We start from the raw sequence: 23,347 nt of genomic DNA, 5'->3' as shown, positions 1-23,347 counted from the left end.
AATTAAGATAACTGGTCAGGAAAAACAGCAGGGAAAAAAAAAAAAAAATCAGTCTTAGCCTTAACTCACCATTTTCACTCACTGTCATGGGAATGTTTATTTCCAAATAGGATCCTGCACCAACATTTACATGTACAGCATTTGTTTCCTGCATTGCAAAAAAGCAGAACAGTCCAAACATGATTTTTAGGTTTATTTATGCCTCTGGCTGTCATTATCCACACCTGGACTAAAGCAACTGATGATTAAAGTCTTTCTTGCCTTTGGAAAAAATCACTAATGAACTATCAATATGAATTGATAGAAAATAATGTAGTTTTTGCAGGCTCAACAAATGCTGACTAAAGTCCAGTCAGAGAAACAGCATAAAATACTCTGATCCAAGGCCTGGGAGGGCAGACTAATACACATTTCTAACACTACAATTCCACCCTTTTCAGTTCCCCCACAAAAGAACAAAACAGGTGTACAATTAAGTGATGCTGTATCCCATTTAGAAGAGCAGCAACAAGGACAAGAAAAGTCCAAATTCCTACACAAACAAGTTTTGTTCTCCCCAGTGTCATTTCATCATTCAATATCAGAAGAAATTTTTTCATCTATCATCATGGTGAGCTTTATCAGAATTTAAGATTGCACAGGACATGCCCAGATCATGAAACCCCAAGACTGCAGGAGCTGGCAGGCTTAAGATGTACTTTTAAAACTTAAAAGAAACTGAAAGTCCTCTCAGAATCTATTTCTCTTTGCAGGGTTTGCTCATAATTACAAAAAAACCTCAGATAAAAATCACCCAGCTTGTAAAACCCTAATAAACACCTGAGAAAGTAAAAACTGTGGACACCCAAAAAGCACAGTGCAACTGCAGTAGACAAAATTAATTTCTTGACAAGGTTCCATTATTTACCCTGTTCTTGGTAAAAAGCAAATCAATGGTGGCATCTGCAATGATATTCATCCGCAGTTCAAAGGCAAGGATCTGTCTTGGTTTCCCTGGCTGAGCAATTTCTGAGATTTTCATAACTTGGTAGTCTGGTGGGAAGAAAAACTTCCACAAGCAATCCCTAGTGGGGAAGAAGAAGAAAAAAAAAAGAGGTTTTTTTTTTTGTTCACACAAGAAATATATATGTATATTTGTGTATCTACATGGTTCATTTAACAACCTTCCTCTTAGCTGAATCTTTAGACAACCAGTGGATGTGATAAAGAAAAATGTTTGTTGAAAATCTTCATCAAGGGAGCCTTCCAACTCATTACTGAAATCTCCAAAAGTGTCAATGGCAAAAAGTTAACTCGCTAACAAAAGCCATAAATTTTAATTCAGAAGGCAAACAAACCATGTTTTAATTCTTATTTCTAATCCCTGATTTACAAAATCTGCTACAAAAGCATAGTAGGAAGTCATTTAATTATTCTTCAGTTTGCGCATAAATAATTGACACAAGCCCAGAAATAAAGAAAATACAAAACTTTAGGACCTCAGAATGGAAACCACATTTCTACGGATTTATACCTGAACATGCCATGAAATACATGACAGGAAAGGCAGAGTGATGAACACAGACAGCAGAGCTTACAGAGGTCTCAAAGGGGTGGAATTCCTTCCTGCACCCAGCACCTGGCTGTTGCAGCAGCTTAAAAGTTTCCAAACTTCCATGATCTATCCACAGCACAATGCAGAAGTGTTCCTAGTATGTCTCTAGGAACTCTATGCACTAATCTCCTTTCTACTGAGCCAGTTAAGATGGTAAAAAGCATTCCATTAGAGGGCAAGCTTTCTTCGGAGTATTAAAAGTATCATTAGTGATTCACCAACCTCTTATTTCTAGCAAAGGGGTCTAGAAAGCAACATTTTCTCTTAAATGCACTATCATATCTAATGACTACTCCTTGGGCTGCCATCCTCACACTCCTGAGAGACAGTAAATCATAACAGTTTCACAGGAGAATTAGGAAAGGCCAAGTACCAGCCTGTAATTAACAGGGGAAAAGAGGGAAAGCACTGATTATGTCACTTTTGCTTAATAGTCCTTTACTCTCTAAGCAATCCTATTGTCCTCACCAGAAATGCTCATGTGTAAAACATCCAGGGCCAAGTGAAGAACAGTAGAACTCTAGCCTAAAATTTTGTATTAAAATAACTAGATAATAAATACTTTGGAGATAACAGCAAGAAGCTGATTATGCTAAGCAGGGATGAATTATTCCTCCCCCATCATTTTCATGGCCAGATTTCTGCTTCCCTCAAATTTCCCCATTAATATGCAGTTTATTCCCATATTAGCTAACAGGAGCTTAATAAATCTAAAGATCACCAACTAACAAGTTAAACCTTTGGGTACGTGACACTTGATAAATACTAAAAACACTTTGCTTACAAAAAGGGAACATAATCTATTCATTTAATAATGAGAGTAATCCTAACTTTGGAAGGTCAACAAGATAAACACTAGTGAATTTACTAAATCTTAAACCATTGTGGCAGAACTCTTCTTTCAGACTTGATCTGTCCTAAAACACACAAATCAGAAGTCTGAGCAATCACACACAATGGCAACTTGAGAAAGCTTTCTCAGTAATGTTGGAGATGAAGATGGGAGCTGTAAATCATAGTCATACCTCTGCCTATCAGCCCAAGGCCCATAGTTGAAGTCTGTCCCTTTTCCACACACAATGTCCAAACCCCAGCATGGTGGCAGGTCCTGTAATTTGCTGTCTTCATTGCTGGTTTCTCCATCATTACTTTCCTCTGTCTCCTCTGGTACAAGACCTGCATTACATAAAATAATAAACACATTATTAAAGGAAGCTGCTTCAAATTAGCACGAGAAATGTTTGCTTAAGCACAGGACAAAGTGTCCTGATGTCAGTTTTATTTGAGAGCACTACAGCATGTAATATCAAGACACAATTCAATGCAGACTTCCAGTGGAAGGCCAAGAAATATGACCAAAAATGATCCAAAATTGTCACCTATCCTACACCTGTACACACCATTAGCAGATGTGCTGCCTTTGGTCAAGATTCACTCAATACTTTAAGGACAGTCAGACCAAAAACATATTTATGATATTTCTATTGGCTCCAATTGGCATTAACTCTCTTAGGGTAAAGATTTCTCACCATTAAAAAAAATAAACCATTTTTCTATTTAACAGATCGTACCTGGTTCATCCATGTAGTAATAGATATCAACATCATTGGACTGCATTACAACAAAACCTTCACCCATCAGCCTTGGTGGTCTGCAAGGAAAGAGTGCAGAGATAAAGAAAAAAAAATCCACATGCTAAGATTGATCTTTATGAATTCAAGTAATTTTAAATGTAATGTATTAAGCATAATGGGTTTGCATAAAGATTTGAGAAAAAAACCAAACCCTTGATCATAATGTTGTTATTATAACTATTACATTAAATAACTTAACAGTTTAACTAAAGCATGAAGACACCAGGTTCTTCTCCATAAAGGTATTTCTCAGATATTCTAAACCACAAGTAACTACTCAAGTTTTACTTTCAGTGTTCCTTTCAGTCAAGAGTTCCTTTCTCCTTGTCCTATATTGCTCTTTCACCTGCTAATTGTTTTCTTACTAAAATAGCCTTCTACACCAAAGGGACAAGACTTTCAGTAATTAGACCATTAGTTAATAAAAAAAAGAAAAAAAAACCTGTTCTGCCTCAATAACACTTCCCTCAGTATAAAAGGAGCTAAGTGATAAATCTAAGAGATGAAACATTTCTTCTAACACTATTATATTGGTATATTACAATCCCTTTCCCAAGTTAATTTACATATTAATAATCTGGTTTTACTGCAAAAGACACTATTGCAGCTTCTCAGCCACTTGGATAAACTGTCATTTCTTGACAAAAAAAGGACAATTCCTGTGGCAGTTTAAGAGTGTGACCTGTTAGAGTACACTGCCCATTCTACCACAGCTCATTTTCAAAGGCAGGAAATCTTGGAAAACATGGAGATCATGTATTGCCAGAAAGTCTTCAAAAGCAACAGAGCAGAAACCTTGAAACTAAGTTTACTTGGAGAGTAACTACAGCAGCCAAAGATTAAAACACTTTAACACAAACTAGATAACGGCAGTAAATTAAATGAGATTATCATTATGATTTTAAAGTATTCCCTAATATCTATCCTGAACTACCACCTTGAGCCTGCTGCCTCCAAACTTTTGCTACTTTGACCTGCTTCTCTTAGCACCACTTTTTTTCTTTTCTTGAATTTCAGAGGACTTATTTGCAAAAAGTGATAAAAATGTCAAGATGGATGTTGGCAATACAAAATGTCAGTTTCCAAGGTAAAATTCTGATCTTTGTATTGATTAGTCGATCTGTTACAAATTTCATCAAGTCACTTGGCTGGCTTTTCAAATATTCACTGCCTGCAGGAATTTCTGGAAATTAAAACATCCAGCTTGAGTTTTAAGCCAAAGCAGTATAAGAGGGCAGGCTCTAGAGTCAAGCATTTTTCATTTCCAGTGAACTGGGCAATTTTTAAAATTTGCCCAGTAAATTAGAGCACATTTTGTGCACAGATGCCATCCTTTAGCCATCAGGAGCTGCAGGGATGGTAAGAGCATAAAAAGCAAATACTTAGAGGAAGCAGGAGGAAAAGCTAATAGTTTGAGTATCTTAATCCTATTTTGTTTTAATCTTGTTTATTTTCAATATTAGTTGCAGAAATTTCCTTTGTCGTCATGTTGGAAGAGTAAGATTCTGTACGCAGCCACAGAATATTCTATGAAAAACAAAGTTACACACAGCAGTTTTGGCTGCTAAAAGGCCAATTAAGGTACAAATTATGTCCAGTTTATTTTATTACAAACTCAGGCTTGTGTTTGACTTCCTTCACCTTGCTCAGGCTGCCTAACCCCGTTTATGCAGAATACACAGAGGTAAAAGGATCAGCAGTCTGCCTTCAAAAGATAACATGGTTTCCCTTCTACCAAGTATTACACAGCTTTCCCCCAGTTTTTTATCTATTTCCTGAACTATGGATCAGCTTTACAGAAGTCAACACCTTAAACCTTGTATTTCAGCTACAAATTCAGTGCTGGCAAAGTACAGCTCTAGCACCTGAGAGAAGTAAAATAGACCTTGGACACTGGAAACATTCAAGGCCAGGCTGGATGGGGCTCTGAGCAATCTGATCTGGTTGAAGATGTCCCTGCTCATTGCAGAGGGGTTGAACCAGATGGCCTTCAAAGAAACCTTTCCAACCCAAACTATTCTATGATTCTATGTTTAACAACAGAACACACACACAAAAATACAAACATAAATAACACAGGAAACAAATGCTTTTCTCCATGAAAGTAACTTGTTCGAAGATCCAAAATTAACAACCTTCAGACTGGTAAAAATGGCAACTGTCTAAACACACTGAAACAAAATGAACATTCTCTTTATTGTGTTCTTAAAATAAATAGTAAAATAATATGGATGCAAAAATACCCCAAACTTACTCATCATTTTGAAGACCAACATATCTGGGGCTTGGAACCAGCATGACTCGAACATTTTCCAGTTTTCCCTTCACGATGTGCATGAACTGATCAAGGTGGCTTGAAGGTGGTTTTGTGGTGTATGTCAAAAAGGCATCATCAAAGTTAATGCAAAGTGTTTGTGGCTGGTAATGGTTCCCAAATGCCAAGCGACCCTAAATCAAAAAGCAAACCCAGTAACTCACTGGTAATCACTGATCTCTTATATTTAAATATCTATTTACACTGATCTCTTACATTTAAGTATTTACCTATAAAAATGTAGTTGAACCAGCTATGTGCAAATAAAGGACATGGACAAAAGTCCTGGCCATAACCTGTGCATATCTAAAAATACCATCTTATAAAACTCTGATTTTTTTCTTCTATTAGTTTTCCTGGCTTTTTTTTGCTGTTGTTTATTTGGGTTTTTGAGGTGGGTGTGGTTTTGGCATGTAACATCAACTTTTAAAGAATGTGTCCAAACAACCCTATTAAAACATACAGGGGGTGGAAAAACCAAAAACACAACCCCAAAAAATCCAACACACTCCATACTGCACAACACCCACAATTTAATTACTGGTGATAATCTGGAAATCATTACTAAGTATAGGGCATGAGTATTTCCCAAAAGTTAGAACATAACTGTGTTTCCACTAGCACCAGCAGGATTTGTGACTGTGTCTGGGGAATGCTGATGGTGTAACTTTAACTTTTTTAAAGCATGAAGGCAAACAAAAACTTTAAATAGAATGTGCAAGAAATATGAATGGCAAGTGTCATTTCTAAACACATACTGATAAATATTTTCCCTATAAAGGTCTTTTCACTCACCGTGCTCACATTGACTTTAATGACTGGAATAAGTGATCTCCATGAAGAAGAGGGGTCTTGAGATTCTGTTTTTACTTTAACACTAAATTAAAAAAAAAAAAAAAGGGGAATTATTTTTATTACGAGTTTTTATTAATTATGATATTTATCAGAAGGACCAACCAAGTTTTTCTTCTAGAGGTCTTCAGGGCACAGTTCTTTGGGAACACTTCTTCCCCAGAGGGATGCAGAGGACCTGCTGGCAGATGACTTGCCAGGCTTCCCAAGCCTGGGAGGACAGCAGGAAGCACACGGAGCTACACCTTGGTAGGAAACAAGCATGCCTAGTTTAACTCAGAGCAACAGCTACATAAATCTTCCTCAGGGGACCTTGGCCTGTTCTAAATACTCCTGTTGAGGCATGGGATTTTTCATTTCCCAAGACACATCCTCCTTAAAGGCAGAAATCCTTCCTGGGCCTGTCAATAAGAGCTTGAGCTAAAAACACAAGGAGATTGGCTGGGAGGCAGAGCCCTTACTCAAACTCAGGACTGCCACAGCATCCTGCAGCTGCCCACTCTGTAATTTAGTAACTGGCCAGCAGCAGTGGCAGGACTCAAGTCTCATTAGATGTTCTCTGCTCCTGACAGTAAATCAGTCTGGTGTGGTCCTGCCCAAAGAGAGGCTGATTATTGAACATCTGTCTGCACTGCACATAAACCATGTGAAGCTCCTTATATTTCCACAGCATGTTTTCTGGGGTACCCCAAAAAGAGGAATGAACAGAAGACAGTTTGTGTAGCTGTACACAAGACCATACAGATCCTCACATTTTGCCTATTCAATGTCTTGAGCAGCTGTTACTTCTACTGAGCAAAACCATTATTATTGTGCCAGCAAAATCCTGTTCAACACATGCTTCCTCCCCACACTGTATTTCAAATAGATTTTCAGCCTGTCTCTGATCATTATACAAGAGTGCTTGGTTTGTTTGGCTGTGTTTTTAAATTATTATTGGTAGGAAGTCTGAGGAGAGGGAAGAGATTCAGACTTGTCAGTGCAACTCCTCTCAGTTGTGCTTCCCTCCTTTGGTCTCAGGAGCACAGTTAACAAAATGTTCCCCAATTAGTTCAGCACTTTGTAGAACAAAGCATCGACAAAATAGCAAAATGAATAATTATTTACCTTTCAAGATTGGTGTGTGTTCTCTGCCTCCCATTCACTTGTGCTCTCTCATCGTCTTTCTTTGCTGGAATGATTGTGGGATCCAAGCCAAACAGTTCTTGAAGTTGTCCATAAAGCTCAGAGCGGTTGTACACATGAAATTCAAAGTCATTCACCATAATATACAGTCGAGTTTCTGCCTTTGGATCTAACCAAACAGTAGGAAAAGAGGTTCTAATTCTATTTCAACATTCCCTTGGAATATTTACAGTTTCTCAAATCTGCACATTTTGCAAAACCAATCCACACAGCACTGAACAGCTGCTGGAGTACATATTAAAAAGCAGTAAAAAACTCCACAAAATAATTACAGCATTCTAAGCAAATCAGTAAAATTTAGCAAATAAGACAACTGTGTGTGTACAAAACATTAAATCTGAAAGACATTTCACCCCTAGGTCACAGTCCAAAAATAAATCCAGACAGAAACTGCACAAAATGGTAAATGAAGTTTTTCAGTCTCATGTATGAAAACAAACAAACATCCCTCTTGATGCATAGAGCAGAAGCCTCGGTGGAAATTTCTGTTCTTTAGCACTGGTATCACTGAGATCAATTCAATCTCAGTGCCCAAAAGTGTTCCAGTCAAGCTCCCTGGTAAAGTTTTCTTTTACAGAGAAACATTAATATGCAGAACTAACAGGATCACAGTCATTTTGCACAATCAGTACACATTCTCACAAATTTAAAATTTCAACTGTTTTATCAGCTTGGCTCTCTGAACCTTAAAACCAATTTTAACATCTGCTGATCATATGGAGCTGATTGTGACATACTTTGACATACTTTTGCCTCAGAAAGTGTGACCTAATTATGCAGTTAATGTGAGGGAAAAGCTCGCACCACTTCCCCCTAATTACCCAGTTGAAAGAGTGCCCATTACACATTGACTCAAGAGACCTGAGCTGCTCTAAAAACCTCATCTGGTCTTTCTAAGTCAAACAGACTCCAGGCAGCTGAAGAATCAGTGGCTATTACAGCAATCTCCAATCTGTAACTCAGAGGGTACAAACTGAAGGCAGCATTTCCCAAAGACACAAGAAGTTAAAACTGAAAGGAAAGATTTGTCAGGGTCAAAAGAAGAAATGCAGATGCCCAAGATCCAAGGTTTAGAGAGATCTGCTTGATTAAATGCACCCAATTTGATAAAAAAAACCTCAGCTGTCCCCCAAAATTCCTGCAACACTGTACCAACAACAACCCACTTATTCCCCATCACACCAAAAGTACCAGAAATTTCCATACAACTATAAAAATATATACATATAGAAAGTAAGTTTCCAGAACACGCTGACATCAGAGTTTTCTTGAACAGGAGACAGAGAAAAGTTAATGAGCCAGCTTCAGTTCCTTCCTGTTTTCATAAAAGTACCATCAAGTCCATTTGCTGCCAACCTCAACTTGCATCAGTAAGAGTCAGGCAAAGAATGACATGGACAAAGATTGGGATACACAATTGCTCACCACGGAGACCTCAGCAGCATCAAGAACACAAATAAATGTAATTTTTTAATTCCTGGATGCAGACATTAGACTTCATTTACTAAATGAAATCATATGTACTAATTCATGTCTTTAAAGGAGATTTAAAGAGACAAGTATCTCTTTTTCCTAACAACAAAAATAAGGTTTGACATCCGCACATCAATTTGGTTGGCTAAAACACATTTTGAAAAGGAAAAAAAAAAGACAAGGAGAAAGAGACAAGCAAATCTGAATGTTATGATACTAAATGATTCAAAGAATCATTTATGTTATGTACAGGTGACTACCAGATTGTTTCACAATGTGAAATGGATAATGGCTGTGGCACCTAATCCAAGTCATCGGGGTGTGCCCTATCCACAACATGATCCTCTCCAGCTTTTGTTACTAAACCACTTCCATTTCTCAAGTACACACAACACCTCAAACCCCAGCACAATTTAACACCTAAAGAGCATTTTAGTCCTGTTACTTTTCTGTCAGACCTGGACAGCTCTAACTTCTGTGGTTATGTGGATTATTTGTCCACTAATCATGTGGCCTTAAATGCCAGCAGGAAGCCTTTAAAGGCTTTAAAGCCTTGCAATATTGCCAAGCAAAAATGTCACCATAGAGGACAGGCAACCATCTTCACTGAATTAAATTAAATTCATTTTTTCATTCTCTGAGCCACTAGAGAAATATGCTTTAACTAGCAGATGAAGACAATCCTATGAAAACCTGTTGAACAGTAACCTTTGGTTGGAAAAATCTAATTAACTCTAAAACTAGGCTCCACTTCTTGAATGATTTTTTTATGGTATAAAGAATTTGAATTGTACCCCCACCTCAGAGGGTGAGCAGTGCCTCAGTAAACAGGAATGAGCAGCTCTTCCAAACCCCTATCAGTGCCCAGAGTGGTGTGTCTCATTCACCTGACCGATTGTGCATGCAGAACTGCTGCCACTGCTGAGCTGGTACTGACACAGCAGCAGCTCCACGAGCTTGCTGACAAGTCTAAGAGGCTTCACACCAGCACAAACCACTTCCAAAGGCAAGGACAGGAAAATAAAGCCCTCCAAAGTTCAATGACCCTCTCAATTACTGTACTCAGCTGTAGATAGCTGACATTTTTGGATCTCCTTGAATGAGCAATGGAGCTGTGATGGCTCCAAAAGTCAAGAGAGGCAGGACCTGAGTCCCATTCAACAAGATTCTGATCCTATAAATGAATAAACACACAGCCCTAGGCTACTTATGCTTTCTCACTGTTTTCTGCATATACAATTCATCTCTTGCATCTGTGTTAATCACCCATCTTCAGCCAGAAATGAGGAAGAAAAATAAATGAATTTTTCACACTTCCTCACTTCTGTAACCACAGATGTCATCAAGACACAGGCTTGTCAAACACTACCATAACACTTTAGCTAAAATACTAAAAGCATACACTCACTGAAACTCAAAAACTAAAATCACTTGCAGAACATCTCTATTCATCATAGTTATCAACTTCAATACAGAGACAATTATGCTTGGACTCCAGCTAATGAAGGCTGCTATTAAGATTAATGGTTTGTGTCAAGAAGAGTTCATGTCCCTGATAATGAATCCTGTATTTATTTCATTTACTGTGCAACCAGTGAACAAATCCACACTTTCTGAGGACCCAGAGTATTTCAGGTACATATTAACAAAGTGTGTTTCTGTGGGCTACCTGCAAATTTAAATTTAGAAATCTTTTTGGGGAACCTACCGTGCTGCTTCTGCTTAGGGTTGTACATCTTCCACCAGCGAAAAATGATAAATCCATCTTGAATTCTAAATCAAATAAATTGTAATGAAACAGAAATTGAGATAGAGACAATCCAACATCCCACATGCAGTTTGTGCAGAGATCTGCAGCTGAGGCAGTGTACATGGAAAATGAAAGCATTACAGCACATAATGCATTACACAATTCCTGCTTTAGCTGAAATTCATATAAAACCCCATATCCCTTGCCTCCTCAAGGCTTTTCAAATCTGACAGCAAGAATCGAAACTACAAACTATTTGCTGGCAGTTCATGAAACAAATTATTCTGAATCCCACTAAGTAAATGCCAACAACTTGGCCAATGTGAATCTTCCAGATTTAAGAGCAGGAAGAGAGTCAAAGACATAAATGAAAAAACAGTTCTCCACACTCCAGAGTGGTTTATTTGACAAATATTAAAGACAACTACAATCTTATCTAGCACTCACTTCCAAATGATAAGGCTAAAGCGGCAAATGAGCTCACCAAGTACGTAGGAGTGTTAAATCCTAGCACCAAAAGAGACAGTCTAACACTTATGAATACACTGCTCATTTGGAAAACTACATTTTGATTTGTGCTATTTAGACCTGTATTTAAAATCCTTATTTAGAAGGGGGACTCCCTTGGATCATGTACCTGATGGACATGTCCTCTGTGATGAAATAGATTTCACGCACCATGACTTTTCCAGACAGCACAGAGAACGAAAAGGAACCTAATTATTAAAAAAAAAAAAAAAAAAAAAAGGTGCTTATTAGTCTAAAGCTGTTGATTTTGTGAACAGAGACAATACAGCATTCAACTATCTGAAATGGCTTAGCTGGGTATCTTGAGTTCCCTTTGTGAAGGGAAGTCAGAGGTTCAGAAGGCAGAGAACACAACTAAAGGATGCTGGGTTTGGCACCACCCAATAATACAACCCTGAGGCACATGAGTCACTCACACATCCAGGTGTTTTGCAAAGCCCACAAGACTTAAAAAAGCTGTTTTGAAAATTTAGGATCTCAAGCCATGGTGTGCAAGGCCATAATCAGAGAAATAAAGATTTCTGATGGACTGCTTTTAAAAATTTTAAATGGTTGTAAGGATTTTGGTTCAATTATTATGACAAATTATGATTAAATCAAGAATGATTAATAAGTATGAAAAGACCAGCAGGTAATGCAATAGCCCAGATTTTTCCTAAGGCTTTTCACCTCACTCACAGAAAGTTAAGTACACCATAATTTAAAAAAAAAAAAAAAAAAGAAGAAATACAAATCAATATTAAACAACTGAAACCAAGCTGTAAATCACAGCATTTAATTAACGTTGTGTTCTATTTATTGATGAGATTTATAAAGAATATCACATATTTGGCCAGCCATATCAGCTGTCCTTACTTAATGGCAAATTCACAGAGAAATTTTAATAAAAGCCTATAGATCAAGTGGAGCAGCCAGGAAGTATTTCATCTATTTTGCTCTTCAAAAAAGCTGGGTTTGAACATGATTTGGAATACAGTTCTTAGATTCTTGAGGACATAAGTAAATGAATTGCAAGGGTGTCTCTGCCAGGCCAAGTGTGAATAGGATTTTTTGGTTTGAAGTTTTCACTACATTTATGATGTATAGTTGCAGAAAAAGTCCAGACCTAAAGTCATTGCTATTCTGTGAAGCAGACAGAGGAAGGCAGAGGAGCAAGTGAAATAAAATTAAAAGTGTGATCAGTGAGGTTGTGGACTACAGCCCTCTGTGACTCAGCACCAGATATTTCTGTAAGTGGGTGAGTGCCCAAGTGATTTGTACTGACCTGTTTTATTGAAAAAGTTTAAAATATTTTAATAAAAAGTTAATGGATTTTGATGCAAAATGTTCTATCCAGTATCAATTCTACAACCTGCGATTAGTTGTTCTGACAGCTTATTTAGAAAGCAAGGACAGTGCTGGAACAGGGACTCAAGACTTGCTTTGAATCCACTGAATGTTTTCAAATCACTCTAACAAAGGAACACTGAGTTTACTTTTTAGCAAACTGAGGCATGATAAAAAGCAGCAGACAAAGAGTGGCATTACATGAATGACAACTCACCAATATGGATGTAGCCATGTTTATATAATCTGTTAAGAACCAACGTTAAAATGAGTCCAATGTTCCGGGAATTATAGTAAGTTAGGTAGATAATCCATCCACAGGACAATATTGTTGCTGTTGAAAGATTACAGTGAATTAAAGCATTTTTTTAAAGTACACTGACCCAGATAAAAACCTTACCTATTAGGACTATAAGGTATAGCAGTGTTCTTTCTGCTCTCAAAAAATATTTGAAACTGATGGGACACTTTAAAGGGAGTTTTCACAGAGATGGTGTGAGAAGGGTGTGAAGAGATGAGGAGAAAAGGGGAAATGGCAAGTCCAGAAAAACATAGATTCTTCACTGCTTTTCCATTTCTCAATATAAAAAAACCTGTCCTCCCAGAGGACCTGCAGAAGGCACCACATTATTTCATTACATCACTTATCTAAGAACTTACAGATCATTAGTTATAGATTTTATAGATTGAATTGTAACATGCATTGTCCCACATGGACATTTATTTCAGAAGACCTTAAAAAATCCCAACACCACCAAAGTCATACTACATCCCTTCCCTACTCTTCTCCAAATTGTGAACTGTAAATTAAATTTCTAGTCTCTCACATATTTTCACAGGAAACATTATCACAGATGAAACCATTTCCTACGATGCTGCATCCTGAGAGAAATGTACCAGCCTTTGGGTTAGCAGAAATATCTCAACAGTTCAAGCATGGAATTTGATAGGGAAAAAAAAGGAAATAGCAATCCAATGAGAAACACGTTTTTTAAAAAAAAAAAATTAGGTCTGCTAATCCCCAAAGTAATTTTTACTGTAGTTGATTAAGAGCGAGTAACCTATTTCTAATTACAAGGGTTCTCTAAGCTTCCAGAAGGACAAACCCAGAAGGAATGGCACTGCCAAGGAATGGACTAGTTCTAATTCACCTTACTGATAATTACCATTCTGCTTCACCCAAAGCAGTGTAGGGAAAAAACCTGAACTTTGCAACAGAAGTTTTTCATTTACTCTAAAAATGGAAAATTTTAATGGAAAATCTAAAGTGCAGAAATGCATAGGAGCATGATGTCTTCACTTTGAAGAGAGTTCAGATGATTACTCAAAAAAAAATTCAAAAAAACTTACAAAAACAATCTGTTCTTCCACTGTTCCTGTATTTTTTTCCAGTGGGATGCTCCACTGCTTCATAACAATACTTTGTTGAAAGAGAAAGAGAAGGTGAAAACGACTCCCACGACTTTTGCTGTTTCCTTATCAGAAAATGGATTCAGTGTGACCAAAATTCAAGTAGCTCATACCCTCGGGCAATAAGCTGCTTGACACGTTAAACAAACCAAATCAGTGTGGCTGATCACACAGGAAGGAGCAGGGAGGGTGGAAGCTACATCCCAGGAAAGAAACTCCTGCTGACATGGAGGGCAGGCACACTCCAAGGACAGAGCTCACACTTGGAGGTGAGTGAGCTCCTCCCTGCTGGTCCTCTGTGGGGAGGGAGGAAGGTGGCATGACTCACACTCTGAGGGTCCATAAATTTGAGATTGAAGTTCAACTAGCCACTGCTAGATGGCTGAAGTCAAGAAGGTGCCCTCTTAAGGTGAAACATACTGAGAAAAATTGGGAAAGTTTCCAGTCCTGATCCATTCCCTTCAGCACTAGACTCACCTCTGTCACAAACTGTAGCCTTTTCCTTCACCAAATCCCATAAACTTCATTAATTTCATTATTATAAAGCCTCCTGACTGAAACCAAGTTTTAGAAATTGCATTTCTGAAGTTTTACTGCATTTTTAGCAATTATTCCAGAAGTGAGCAACGGCACTTTGAGGAGCATGTTCACTTCTGGAATCCATCACCTTTTACTGAGACCAGTATTTAGCTGTTTCAGCACTCAGGAGAAGAAATTACTGATATCTTTTTATGTTCCCTTATAACATGATACCATAGGTCAGCAGATAAAAGTAAAGGAGGAAAGGCTGGTTGAAACTGGGTCAGTTAATAAACATCACTCGAATGTGTTTCTATCCAAACCTCATAACAGGAACCAAGTCAAAGCTTTTGAAGACAAAATTTTCTGATCTGTTTGCATCTGTTCCATGTTTTACCATAAGCTGCTACCAGCGACTTCCCCTATTTTCATTTTGACTACACTAAGAATTCTATGTTAAGTACAAACTTTCCATTTCATCACATTAAAAGGGAAAGAACAAACAGCAAGCACCCTCAAATAATTTACCTATGTTTCTATTTAATTTGGCCTACTGAAAAATAATTCCAGTATGCTAATAGCCAACAGACTGCTTTAACTTGTCAGAAGTGAAAGTGAAAAAAATCAAGTTGTTGTTCCTGGTGTTGCACCTCATTCCAAGTCCAAGAGTCAAGGCTGGAAAGTAGGCATTATTTACCTTTGGAAAAGTCTGAATCCACTGCACACCTTCAGTATTCTTACATGGACCTGAGCACAACCTCATATTTTTTTTGCTGTCCTTGATCCACTTGTTTATAAATTAAGAAAATAAAAATACCTACACCAATATAATCAATAGCACTACTGCTATTAAAAAAATATAATAAAAACCAGGCATGTTCACAAATCCAGCTCACAACTGATGAAATGACAGCTTGGCTTAAAGGCTCATTGTGGCACACATTTTAGTCTGGAAGCTGTGTCATTGAACACAATAGTCCTTGGATCACTTTCCAAACTACACCAGATTAAATGGCAGGTACATATTGGCATAAGGAAGTTATTGTAGCTGACTGTCATGCTAATCCTTTGTTATGGTATCATAAAAGAAATTTAACCAAAACAAAAGAGTTAATCTTACCTACTAACAGCCAAACCACATTGGAGTCATGTTCTGTCAGGAAGTCTTCCAGCTGTGTGATACTTGGGACAAAACTATCATTTTTTCTTTGATCCATGGCTACACTGTTTTTGCACCAGCACCTATAGAACTGAAGGAAAAAGAACACCATTTGAAAACCAAAATGAGAAACAAGCACAATACAATTTGGAAAAAATGGAACTATGTACCACCTTAAATCATCTCCAGCAGTCTGTTTCACACAAATACAAATGTACTTGTTTTCTTCCTTCAATAACAACTTCATGATTCTCAGCTACCTCTTCTTCTACTCCAGAGCTCCAGCAACACTTCCACTCATCTCTGCTGGAACAGATTCCAGGCACATGACTGCCCCAAACAAACTACACATCAAGAAAACACCAAAATATGCTCTCCAAATTTAGTGCCCTGGATGCCCTGTACAGCATACAAAAGCAAATAGATGTCTAAAACTGTTGTGCCACAGCACCAAGCCAAAAGGCAACTGAACATACAAGTTAAAATGAAGCTGTATTAAACTTACTAAATGCAAAAATGTAACATGAGACTAAACCCCTGGTCTGGCAGAACGAAAGGCCAAGTAAGACACTTGTAGAAGTTGCAGAAAATTCCCAAAACCTCCTGATCCACTGTGTCCATTAATTCTGCTTAAGGATGGATTTGCATCATTTTGTAAAAGTTGACTACCTGGTTGATCTGTTATAGAGAACAGAAAACCAGTTCTTCTGATCTTACATACTTCTTCAAATCACCCATCAATCACCTTGCAACTGAGTTTTATTAATTAAATATGATTAGCAGGGAGTTGCTTAATTCAGCAACATCTGTAATTACACAGCAATATTTTTGTTGCATTGTTTCATTTGAACTCTTCTCCCTTGGATGTTACCTGTCAAATCTTCTCACAAAAACAGAAGCATTCATTCTGTTTCTTTTTTTTTATTTTCTAACACCTTCCAGCTTCTGGCAGCCTGCTTTCCTGACAGTATTCAGCCCTCCAAAAATATGAGCAGACTTTATTCCCCTTTGTCATGAAGTCTCTGCTGGTTTCTCCATCAAGGGCTCTAGAACATAAAACTAATATTGGTGAGTCCTTAGTTTTTCAGCAGCACAACAGCTTTGGAATACTCAGTATCTGCAAATGTGAGCAATAAAGCAATTCATCTGCTTTTTCCTTTAGTACTCATCACACTACTCTCATTACTTTAACTGGAAGAAGCTGGAAAAAACCTGCCTTTAATGCATTTGTTTCTCCTGTTGTACCCTGAACCAACAGTCTGTGTTTAGAACTACAATAGGAGTACAGTCCCAAGAATGAGTGTTAATAATTTATTCATTACCCCTTCTGTGAGAAGGAATAGAATGAGGAGGAAAGAACACGAAAGCAGCAAACAGAAAAAAAAAAAAAAAGAAACAAAGAAACACAATGAACCAACACCAGTTTCCAGCAGGGATGATAAAAAAGACTCCAACTTACTCCCCTACAAGGGGGAGGAATAAGAGGAATAAACATCACACATGTACACAGACTAAGAAAAGAGCTCTTGTTTCAGAAGGGACTTTAGAACAGCAAATTAAATCACATAATGGCCCTGTGATTTGCTTTAAGACATCCACAGTACCTCAATAAAAAAGCCACATGTCTGTATGATGAAGCAGAGGATGTCTCTGCAGGCAGCCTCTGGGAGCCTTTAACCCCTGAATCCCAGGGTAAAGACAGAAAGCCAAATCAACACTTCCAGCATAAAGGGATGGAAGATCTGCTCTCTCCCTTTCTCTCCAGAGTCATTCTGTTGTGACCAAGACCACCCTGGAAATGTTGTCAATAGGTGAGGACTGTCTGTTGCCTCAACCACCAATATTTATCTCATCAAGGAAGCAAACCATGGCTGCTTCCTAAGAAATTATCACCCAAAATTACATGATACTGAGACATGATTAAAAATCATTAAATAGGACTATGACAAGACAACTTGGAGACTGAAAGTATTGAATCTTGATACTTAGCTACTTAAAGACTGTGTTAATATTTTTTTTTTGTCTTCACTGTCCATAACCATAAATTGGACATCCTTTCAATTTTTTTCTGGGATACATTTCCTACCTGCATGCAAATAAATTCAGGATGCCCCATCTCTCATCATGTGTCAATACAACATACTTGACTTCCAAAGATGAAGCCTTAACACCCTGGCCCACGGGTTTTGGATTTTTAAATTTTTTTTAGGGTAGTCCTTGCCCTTGTACAAGCTCTTTGAGGGAGGATGCTGGCAATAAAACCACCCAAAACCAGGCAGTAGCAACACCTGCACTGGATGTGAGCTCTCACCCCATCTCTCAGAGGAATCAGATGCTTAATCCACTTAGATTATGAATTACTGTAATAGGAAGGGGATACAAGCAGAGACTTAAGGAGTACACACGGTTCAAAATGTCCCTGTGCATTTACAAGGCCCAGAGGATGAAGGGGCAGGGTTTGGACCATCAGCACTGCTTACAGGAAGAGATGCAGCGTTTTCAGAACAGCTATTTGCTACTTTGAGTAACCAGCATTTCTTTGTGTCCCCGGTCGTGCACCTTCCAGCTCCTCTACACTGTAACCATGATTTAAATCCTGGACCTTGCAGCCTTCCTCTTCCATAGGATATACACTGTAACCACAGGTTGGAATCCTGCAGGCCTCTCACTGCCCACACTCTGCCACATTCACTCCTGTGTGCAAACTGAACTTGTCCATCAGAGCCAACTGCTGCACTCTCCAGGAACACTGATCCATAGGCTGCTGAGCCTGGAATGTTCTTTCATACTATATTCTTTGAAGTAAGGAGCTACTCTTGGAGTGTTAAATTGACTCTTGCCAACCATGCAAATACACAAAAGAAAATGAAACAGAGAGGAACAGAAACCCAGAACTTCACGTTTTTTATCTCTGCATTTATTTATGATCTTTTCTCAAGGTCTCTGCTGTTCTGTGATGAACAGATCAGTGAGCATGTTGAAATACAGTCCAAAACCATGCTAAGTGTTTGGATTTATTTGCCTTTCCCCCACCTTATTGTTTTAAACACATTTTTACTATTCATTATGTCACTTGTGGCTCTCATTTACCACACATCACATTAATAAATACAAAATGTATTATCTTTCTCCTGGGAAGAAGAGAGGACTAAAGGAATATTCTGTGGCACTGAGGTGACAACACTGATACTCATGTTTTATCTTCACAGCAGCCCTTTAGGGCATTGTGTAGATGTCTTCCTCCTAATGAATATCTGAAGCAAGGAGAGATAAAGGCCAGATCCCTTATTTATGATGGCCAAACTGAAATACTAAGGGCCTGCTTTTCAGGTTGTGCCATGTTTGGAGCACTTAGCAGGCTCAAGTCAGACACTGGACCACCTTAAAGATATGAGGGTTCAATTTTACTGTGAAGTTGCACCTTGCAGCAGCCAGAATGTCTTTATAGCAAAAACACAGATTTAACAGATATGAAAAAGTGAATTTTAATTACTTGTGTCACACATAATCCATTCTTCACAGTACTAAAAAGATGCCAGAGAAGTTATAATCCTGAGGGGATGTACTTTATTTTCAGCCTGCTTCCAGTGTTACAAGCCAAATCCAATTTTCACCGCAAATATTCCATTCCTAAAAAGCCAAATACTCAAAGGCAGCTGCTCCTAATATTTATAAACTCATTTCAATCACATCAGATAGGTAAACTTGCTTTAACCTCAGCCTGGCAAATTAACTCAACACCAAGAACAAACCTCTGCTTGAGCTGAGTCATTAAAAATTTACAGGAGCATGCATATATGCAAGAGCTGGCAGGAGAGAAACCAGGACCTCGGTGACCAGAGTGCAGCCACTTGGCAGGGACAGCTGCACCCACCTGCAAAAGGTCTGTCCTGCACCTACAGCTGAGCACAAAGGCAGCAAATGCTTTACTCAGTGCCTGGGAGCATTAAGGTGATGTGGGTCTTGAGCTGGGCAAGAAAAGGAGAAAGGAAAAAAAATTCTGTTCACCACATCCTTTGTAAGCAATTTTCCTGGCATGCCCTTGTGGAAACAGCTGAATAAAAGAGGTGTCCAAAGGTGGGGGGAAAACTGGCATTTCATACAGAGATGAAATACTTTTATATGGCCATGAAGTGGGTAGGGAAATAATGGACATGGCCAATTCCATTATTATTCCTGGACTTCACAGTGGGGGATAAACCAGGAGTTTAAATTTGCCAGACATATCTCTCAGATCTTCACAGAAATCAAGTGCTTATCGACTATATGTTAATTTGTGTTGTTAGAGGTTAACCACCATTCCAAGAAGTTACAATTACACCCAAAGTAACACATTAAATGACAGGAGGCAAATCCCCCCGGCGTCAATAAACACATGTACATAAAATGTCTGGATGCCTCAACTCCAAAAGGAAGTCACACCTAAGGCAGCTCCTCAAAGGAAAGGTAATTCTGCATTACCTGCCTTTCAAAGGGTCTCCAGCACTTCTGCTATGAAATCAGAGGTTTAGATAAGTAAATGATATTATAAAGGAGGCTCACAAACACAGACACAATCTTCCTGTCAGGATATTCTTAGACTGTCAGCACCCAGAGGCACATTAAACACATCTCACAAAACAAAAAGCTGCCAACCTTGGCACCTGTCCCAAAACTCTCCAGCTAGGTCAAACACTTCAAATGCATCCCAGCACAGCTTAGGAAACTCAGCTACTCTTCAGTCAACAAGCCAAAGGAAAGAGGAAGGAAGAGAAGGAGAGTTGTTCTCAAATTTTTTAAAAAACCACACAAAGAACCCAAGGGAGGCAACAGCACTCGTAAAGCAATTCTACCCCAGGACAAACTGCACTGCCTTCATACCAGGCACCCAATTAAAACTAGCAGCTCTGAGCTTTTTTAAGAAAACAGCAAAGATTCAGGTCTGTTTTCCTCCCTGTCTGCCAGTGCTTTAAGTTCCACTAGCGGTAAACTGTAAACAAAATAAACTAGAGCTTTAATTATACTAATGAAATCCTGCTACAACCCCCAGCACAAAGAGCTGTGCTGAAAGCAGAGCCACACCTGGCTGAGCCGGTGTGTGGACAGCTTTAGTCAAACAAAATTTGCACTACAGTAGCTTAGTAAATAACAGGTCTGCTTCAAAATTAATTAAATCAAAATTAAAGCATACCCAAAGGAACAGTAAGATACAAGATAAAAATCATTCTCACAATAGCCTGCCCAGTGAGGTAGAGTTTCACAGCACAAGTGGTATCTTTTATTTATCTATTTTTAATAGTACATGACATGAGTTTTCCTACAGGAGAGATCAAAGACAAACTCCTGCCATGGCAACCAACACACAGCACTTCCACTGCTAGCCTAGGAATCCCTGATTGAATTGGGATGATTTTTTAATTCAACTTTAAAAAAGTAAAAATATACTGCATAACCCTTCCTCCCAGACTCCTTCAGGGGAGCAGGATGCACACTCCTCAGTTTAGAGAGAAAAATAAAAATATTGCCTTTGGGGCCTTTGTTGTTGGCCTCAACAAGGCACTAACTTTTTTTCTTCTCCTTTTTTGAGTACAGCACTGTACCTTTGAAATACTCTACAAAACTAAGTGAATTTTCCCAGAAGTCTACTTCCACTAAATTACTCCTCTAACACATCACCACAATTTGGGAAAAGGGAAAGTCTTTGCATAAATCAAACTAAGAGTCAGTCTTGTACCCACATATATCATCATCCCTAAGAGAACTACCCATAGGTTCACCCCAGCCTGGAGTCACCACAAAGATTTTGGTGCAGCCACAAGTGCTAGAATGAGTTATGTGAGGAGATAAGAAGTTACTAGGAGAAGGTATTGCATGTCACAGCAAACACAAAATAACTCTGCACAAAAGCATTAACCTCTTGCCTCTTTCCCACAGGATAAAATGGTGCAAAAGAGCAATCACCAAACAGCAGCTGATGCACATTTCACATGCCAAAGTTCCCCAACAGCATTCTCAAAAGGGAGAGTGACTTCAGCACACCACTCACAAGGGTAAAGGCTGTCCCTAAATGTGTCCATACTTCACACAACGAGCCCAGATGATCCACCACGAGCAAAACCTACTCATGAACACTGTCAGAATGTGCAAATTCAGGCCATGATCCTAAACAAACATCCCTGAACATCCATTCAGAGCCAACTGCCTAACTGGACGCTCAATACTGTTTTTATCAATGGCTGTTTGAATAACCTATTAACATACTTCTACAAACAAGAGCAACACTCCCTCCTCCACTCCAGTTTTTTTTCTCAGTTGCCAAAATTTCTGGCCCCATTGTTTAGCTGGTCACCACACAAAAAGCAGGGGGGGAATGTGTGTGGGGGGTGGAAACCCTGCATAGCCACAATAAAAAGAAGAAGCCAGGAAAGCAGAATTACTGGATTAAGCGACACAACAGAACTCATACGGCAACAACTGTGGCCTTTTCAATATTAAACCTGATGCAGTTACACGCTGCAGCAAACTACCAGCTTGGGAAGTTTTCATAAAGTTGAGTGAAGGCTGCTGTGGAGATGTGTCTTGGGATGGGAAACCAGTCCAGACAAAGACTGTGATAGGGATATTTGCTGTATGGGCACCTCCACCATATCAGTGTTAGGTTATGTACCATATTTGTTATATACACGTCACATTGGTAACTATATCGGGTTTTTTATTGATAATGCAAAGTGCAAACACGTTATCATAACATCATTACGTAACATTCTCACTACAGCTTCAGGCATACCAGAAAGCAGGTGCACGTCCTGTTAAATCACTGTGTGTGTGTTAAACCCTCTCAGGACCGGAGACACTGGCAGGGATCGCCTTTCACCGCCCAGGGACCAGCAGAGAGAAACTTCCCTCGCATGCCGAGCACAACCGGAGGTGCCGGAGCTCCCGCCCCGGCCTCACACCCTCTGTGCACGGCGTGAACCCCGCCGAAGGGAAAACACAGAACCCGCGACACCGGAGGGGCTTCTGCAGGCACCGCAGCCCTGGAGCGGCCGGGGCCACGGGCAGCACGGCGGGACCGGCACCAGGGGGTCACCACAGCGCGCTCCGGGGCGGAGGGACGGGCACCAGGCCTCCTCCCCGTCCCGGCCCGGCAGAGCCCCGCGCCGAACCGCGGCTCCTCCCGGCGCGGGGGCGGCTGCGCGTTCCCGGCAGGCCCAGGGCGAGCGGCGGGGCCGAGCCCCGCGCTCCGGGCCCATCCCGGCGGGGAGCGGAGCGCAGCCCGCTCCCGGCTCCCCCCTCCACACTTACGCCATCGCCCTCCGCGGCTTCTCCCCCGCGGACCCGGAACCGGCGGCGGCGGCGGCCGGGGCCCTCCCGCACCTCACGGTGAAGGCGCGGCCCCGCCCACGGTGCCGCCGCAGCCAACCGAGAGGCGCCGCCGGCCCGCGCGGCCAATGGCGGTGCCGTCCGCCCCCCGCGGGGGCGGGACCGAGGCGCGGCTCGGCCAATGGCGAGGCGCGGCGCCTGCCCCGTGTGTGTGTGCGGGAGCCGCGCCCGCCCCTCCGCGGCGCGCGCAGGCGCGGGCACAGCTGGAGCCGCCAGATGTGCGCGGCGCGCTCGGGGCCGC

At 39.9% G+C, this 23,347-nt stretch overlaps 1 protein-coding gene across 9 annotated transcripts in view; it reads right to left on the bottom strand.

The window, feature by feature from the left end:
* The window catches only part of KIAA1109 (KIAA1109 ortholog), an 83,493-nt gene extending 60,386 nt beyond the window's left edge, over positions 1-23,107 (bottom strand). For all 9 annotated transcript variants that reach the window (XM_042779248.1, XM_033059434.1, XM_033059435.2 and 6 more), the window contains exons 1-12: positions 23,029-23,107; positions 15,706-15,835; positions 12,874-12,990; positions 11,440-11,518; positions 10,761-10,825; positions 7,502-7,688; positions 6,338-6,419; positions 5,483-5,676; positions 3,166-3,245; positions 2,620-2,770; positions 908-1,064; positions 70-148 (exon numbers count right to left, since the gene is read on the bottom strand). In XM_042779248.1, coding sequence (XP_042635182.1) covers positions 70-148; positions 908-1,064; positions 2,620-2,770; positions 3,166-3,245; positions 5,483-5,676; positions 6,338-6,419; positions 7,502-7,688; positions 10,761-10,825; positions 11,440-11,518; positions 12,874-12,990; positions 15,706-15,802 — 1,288 coding nt within the window. In that variant the 5' untranslated portion in view covers positions 15,803-15,835; positions 23,029-23,107. The remainder of the gene's footprint in view (positions 1-69; positions 149-907; positions 1,065-2,619; positions 2,771-3,165; positions 3,246-5,482; positions 5,677-6,337; positions 6,420-7,501; positions 7,689-10,760; positions 10,826-11,439; positions 11,519-12,873; positions 12,991-15,705; positions 15,836-23,028) is intronic.
* Between the last annotated feature and the right edge of the window lie 240 nt (positions 23,108-23,347).

Source organism: Catharus ustulatus, chromosome 5 (assembly GCF_009819885.2).
Source record: "Catharus ustulatus isolate bCatUst1 chromosome 5, bCatUst1.pri.v2, whole genome shotgun sequence".
Taxonomy (NCBI): Eukaryota; Metazoa; Chordata; class Aves; order Passeriformes; family Turdidae; genus Catharus; species Catharus ustulatus.
Note: the sequence above shows the minus strand (reverse complement) of the source record. Positions and strands in the feature narration are given on the sequence as shown.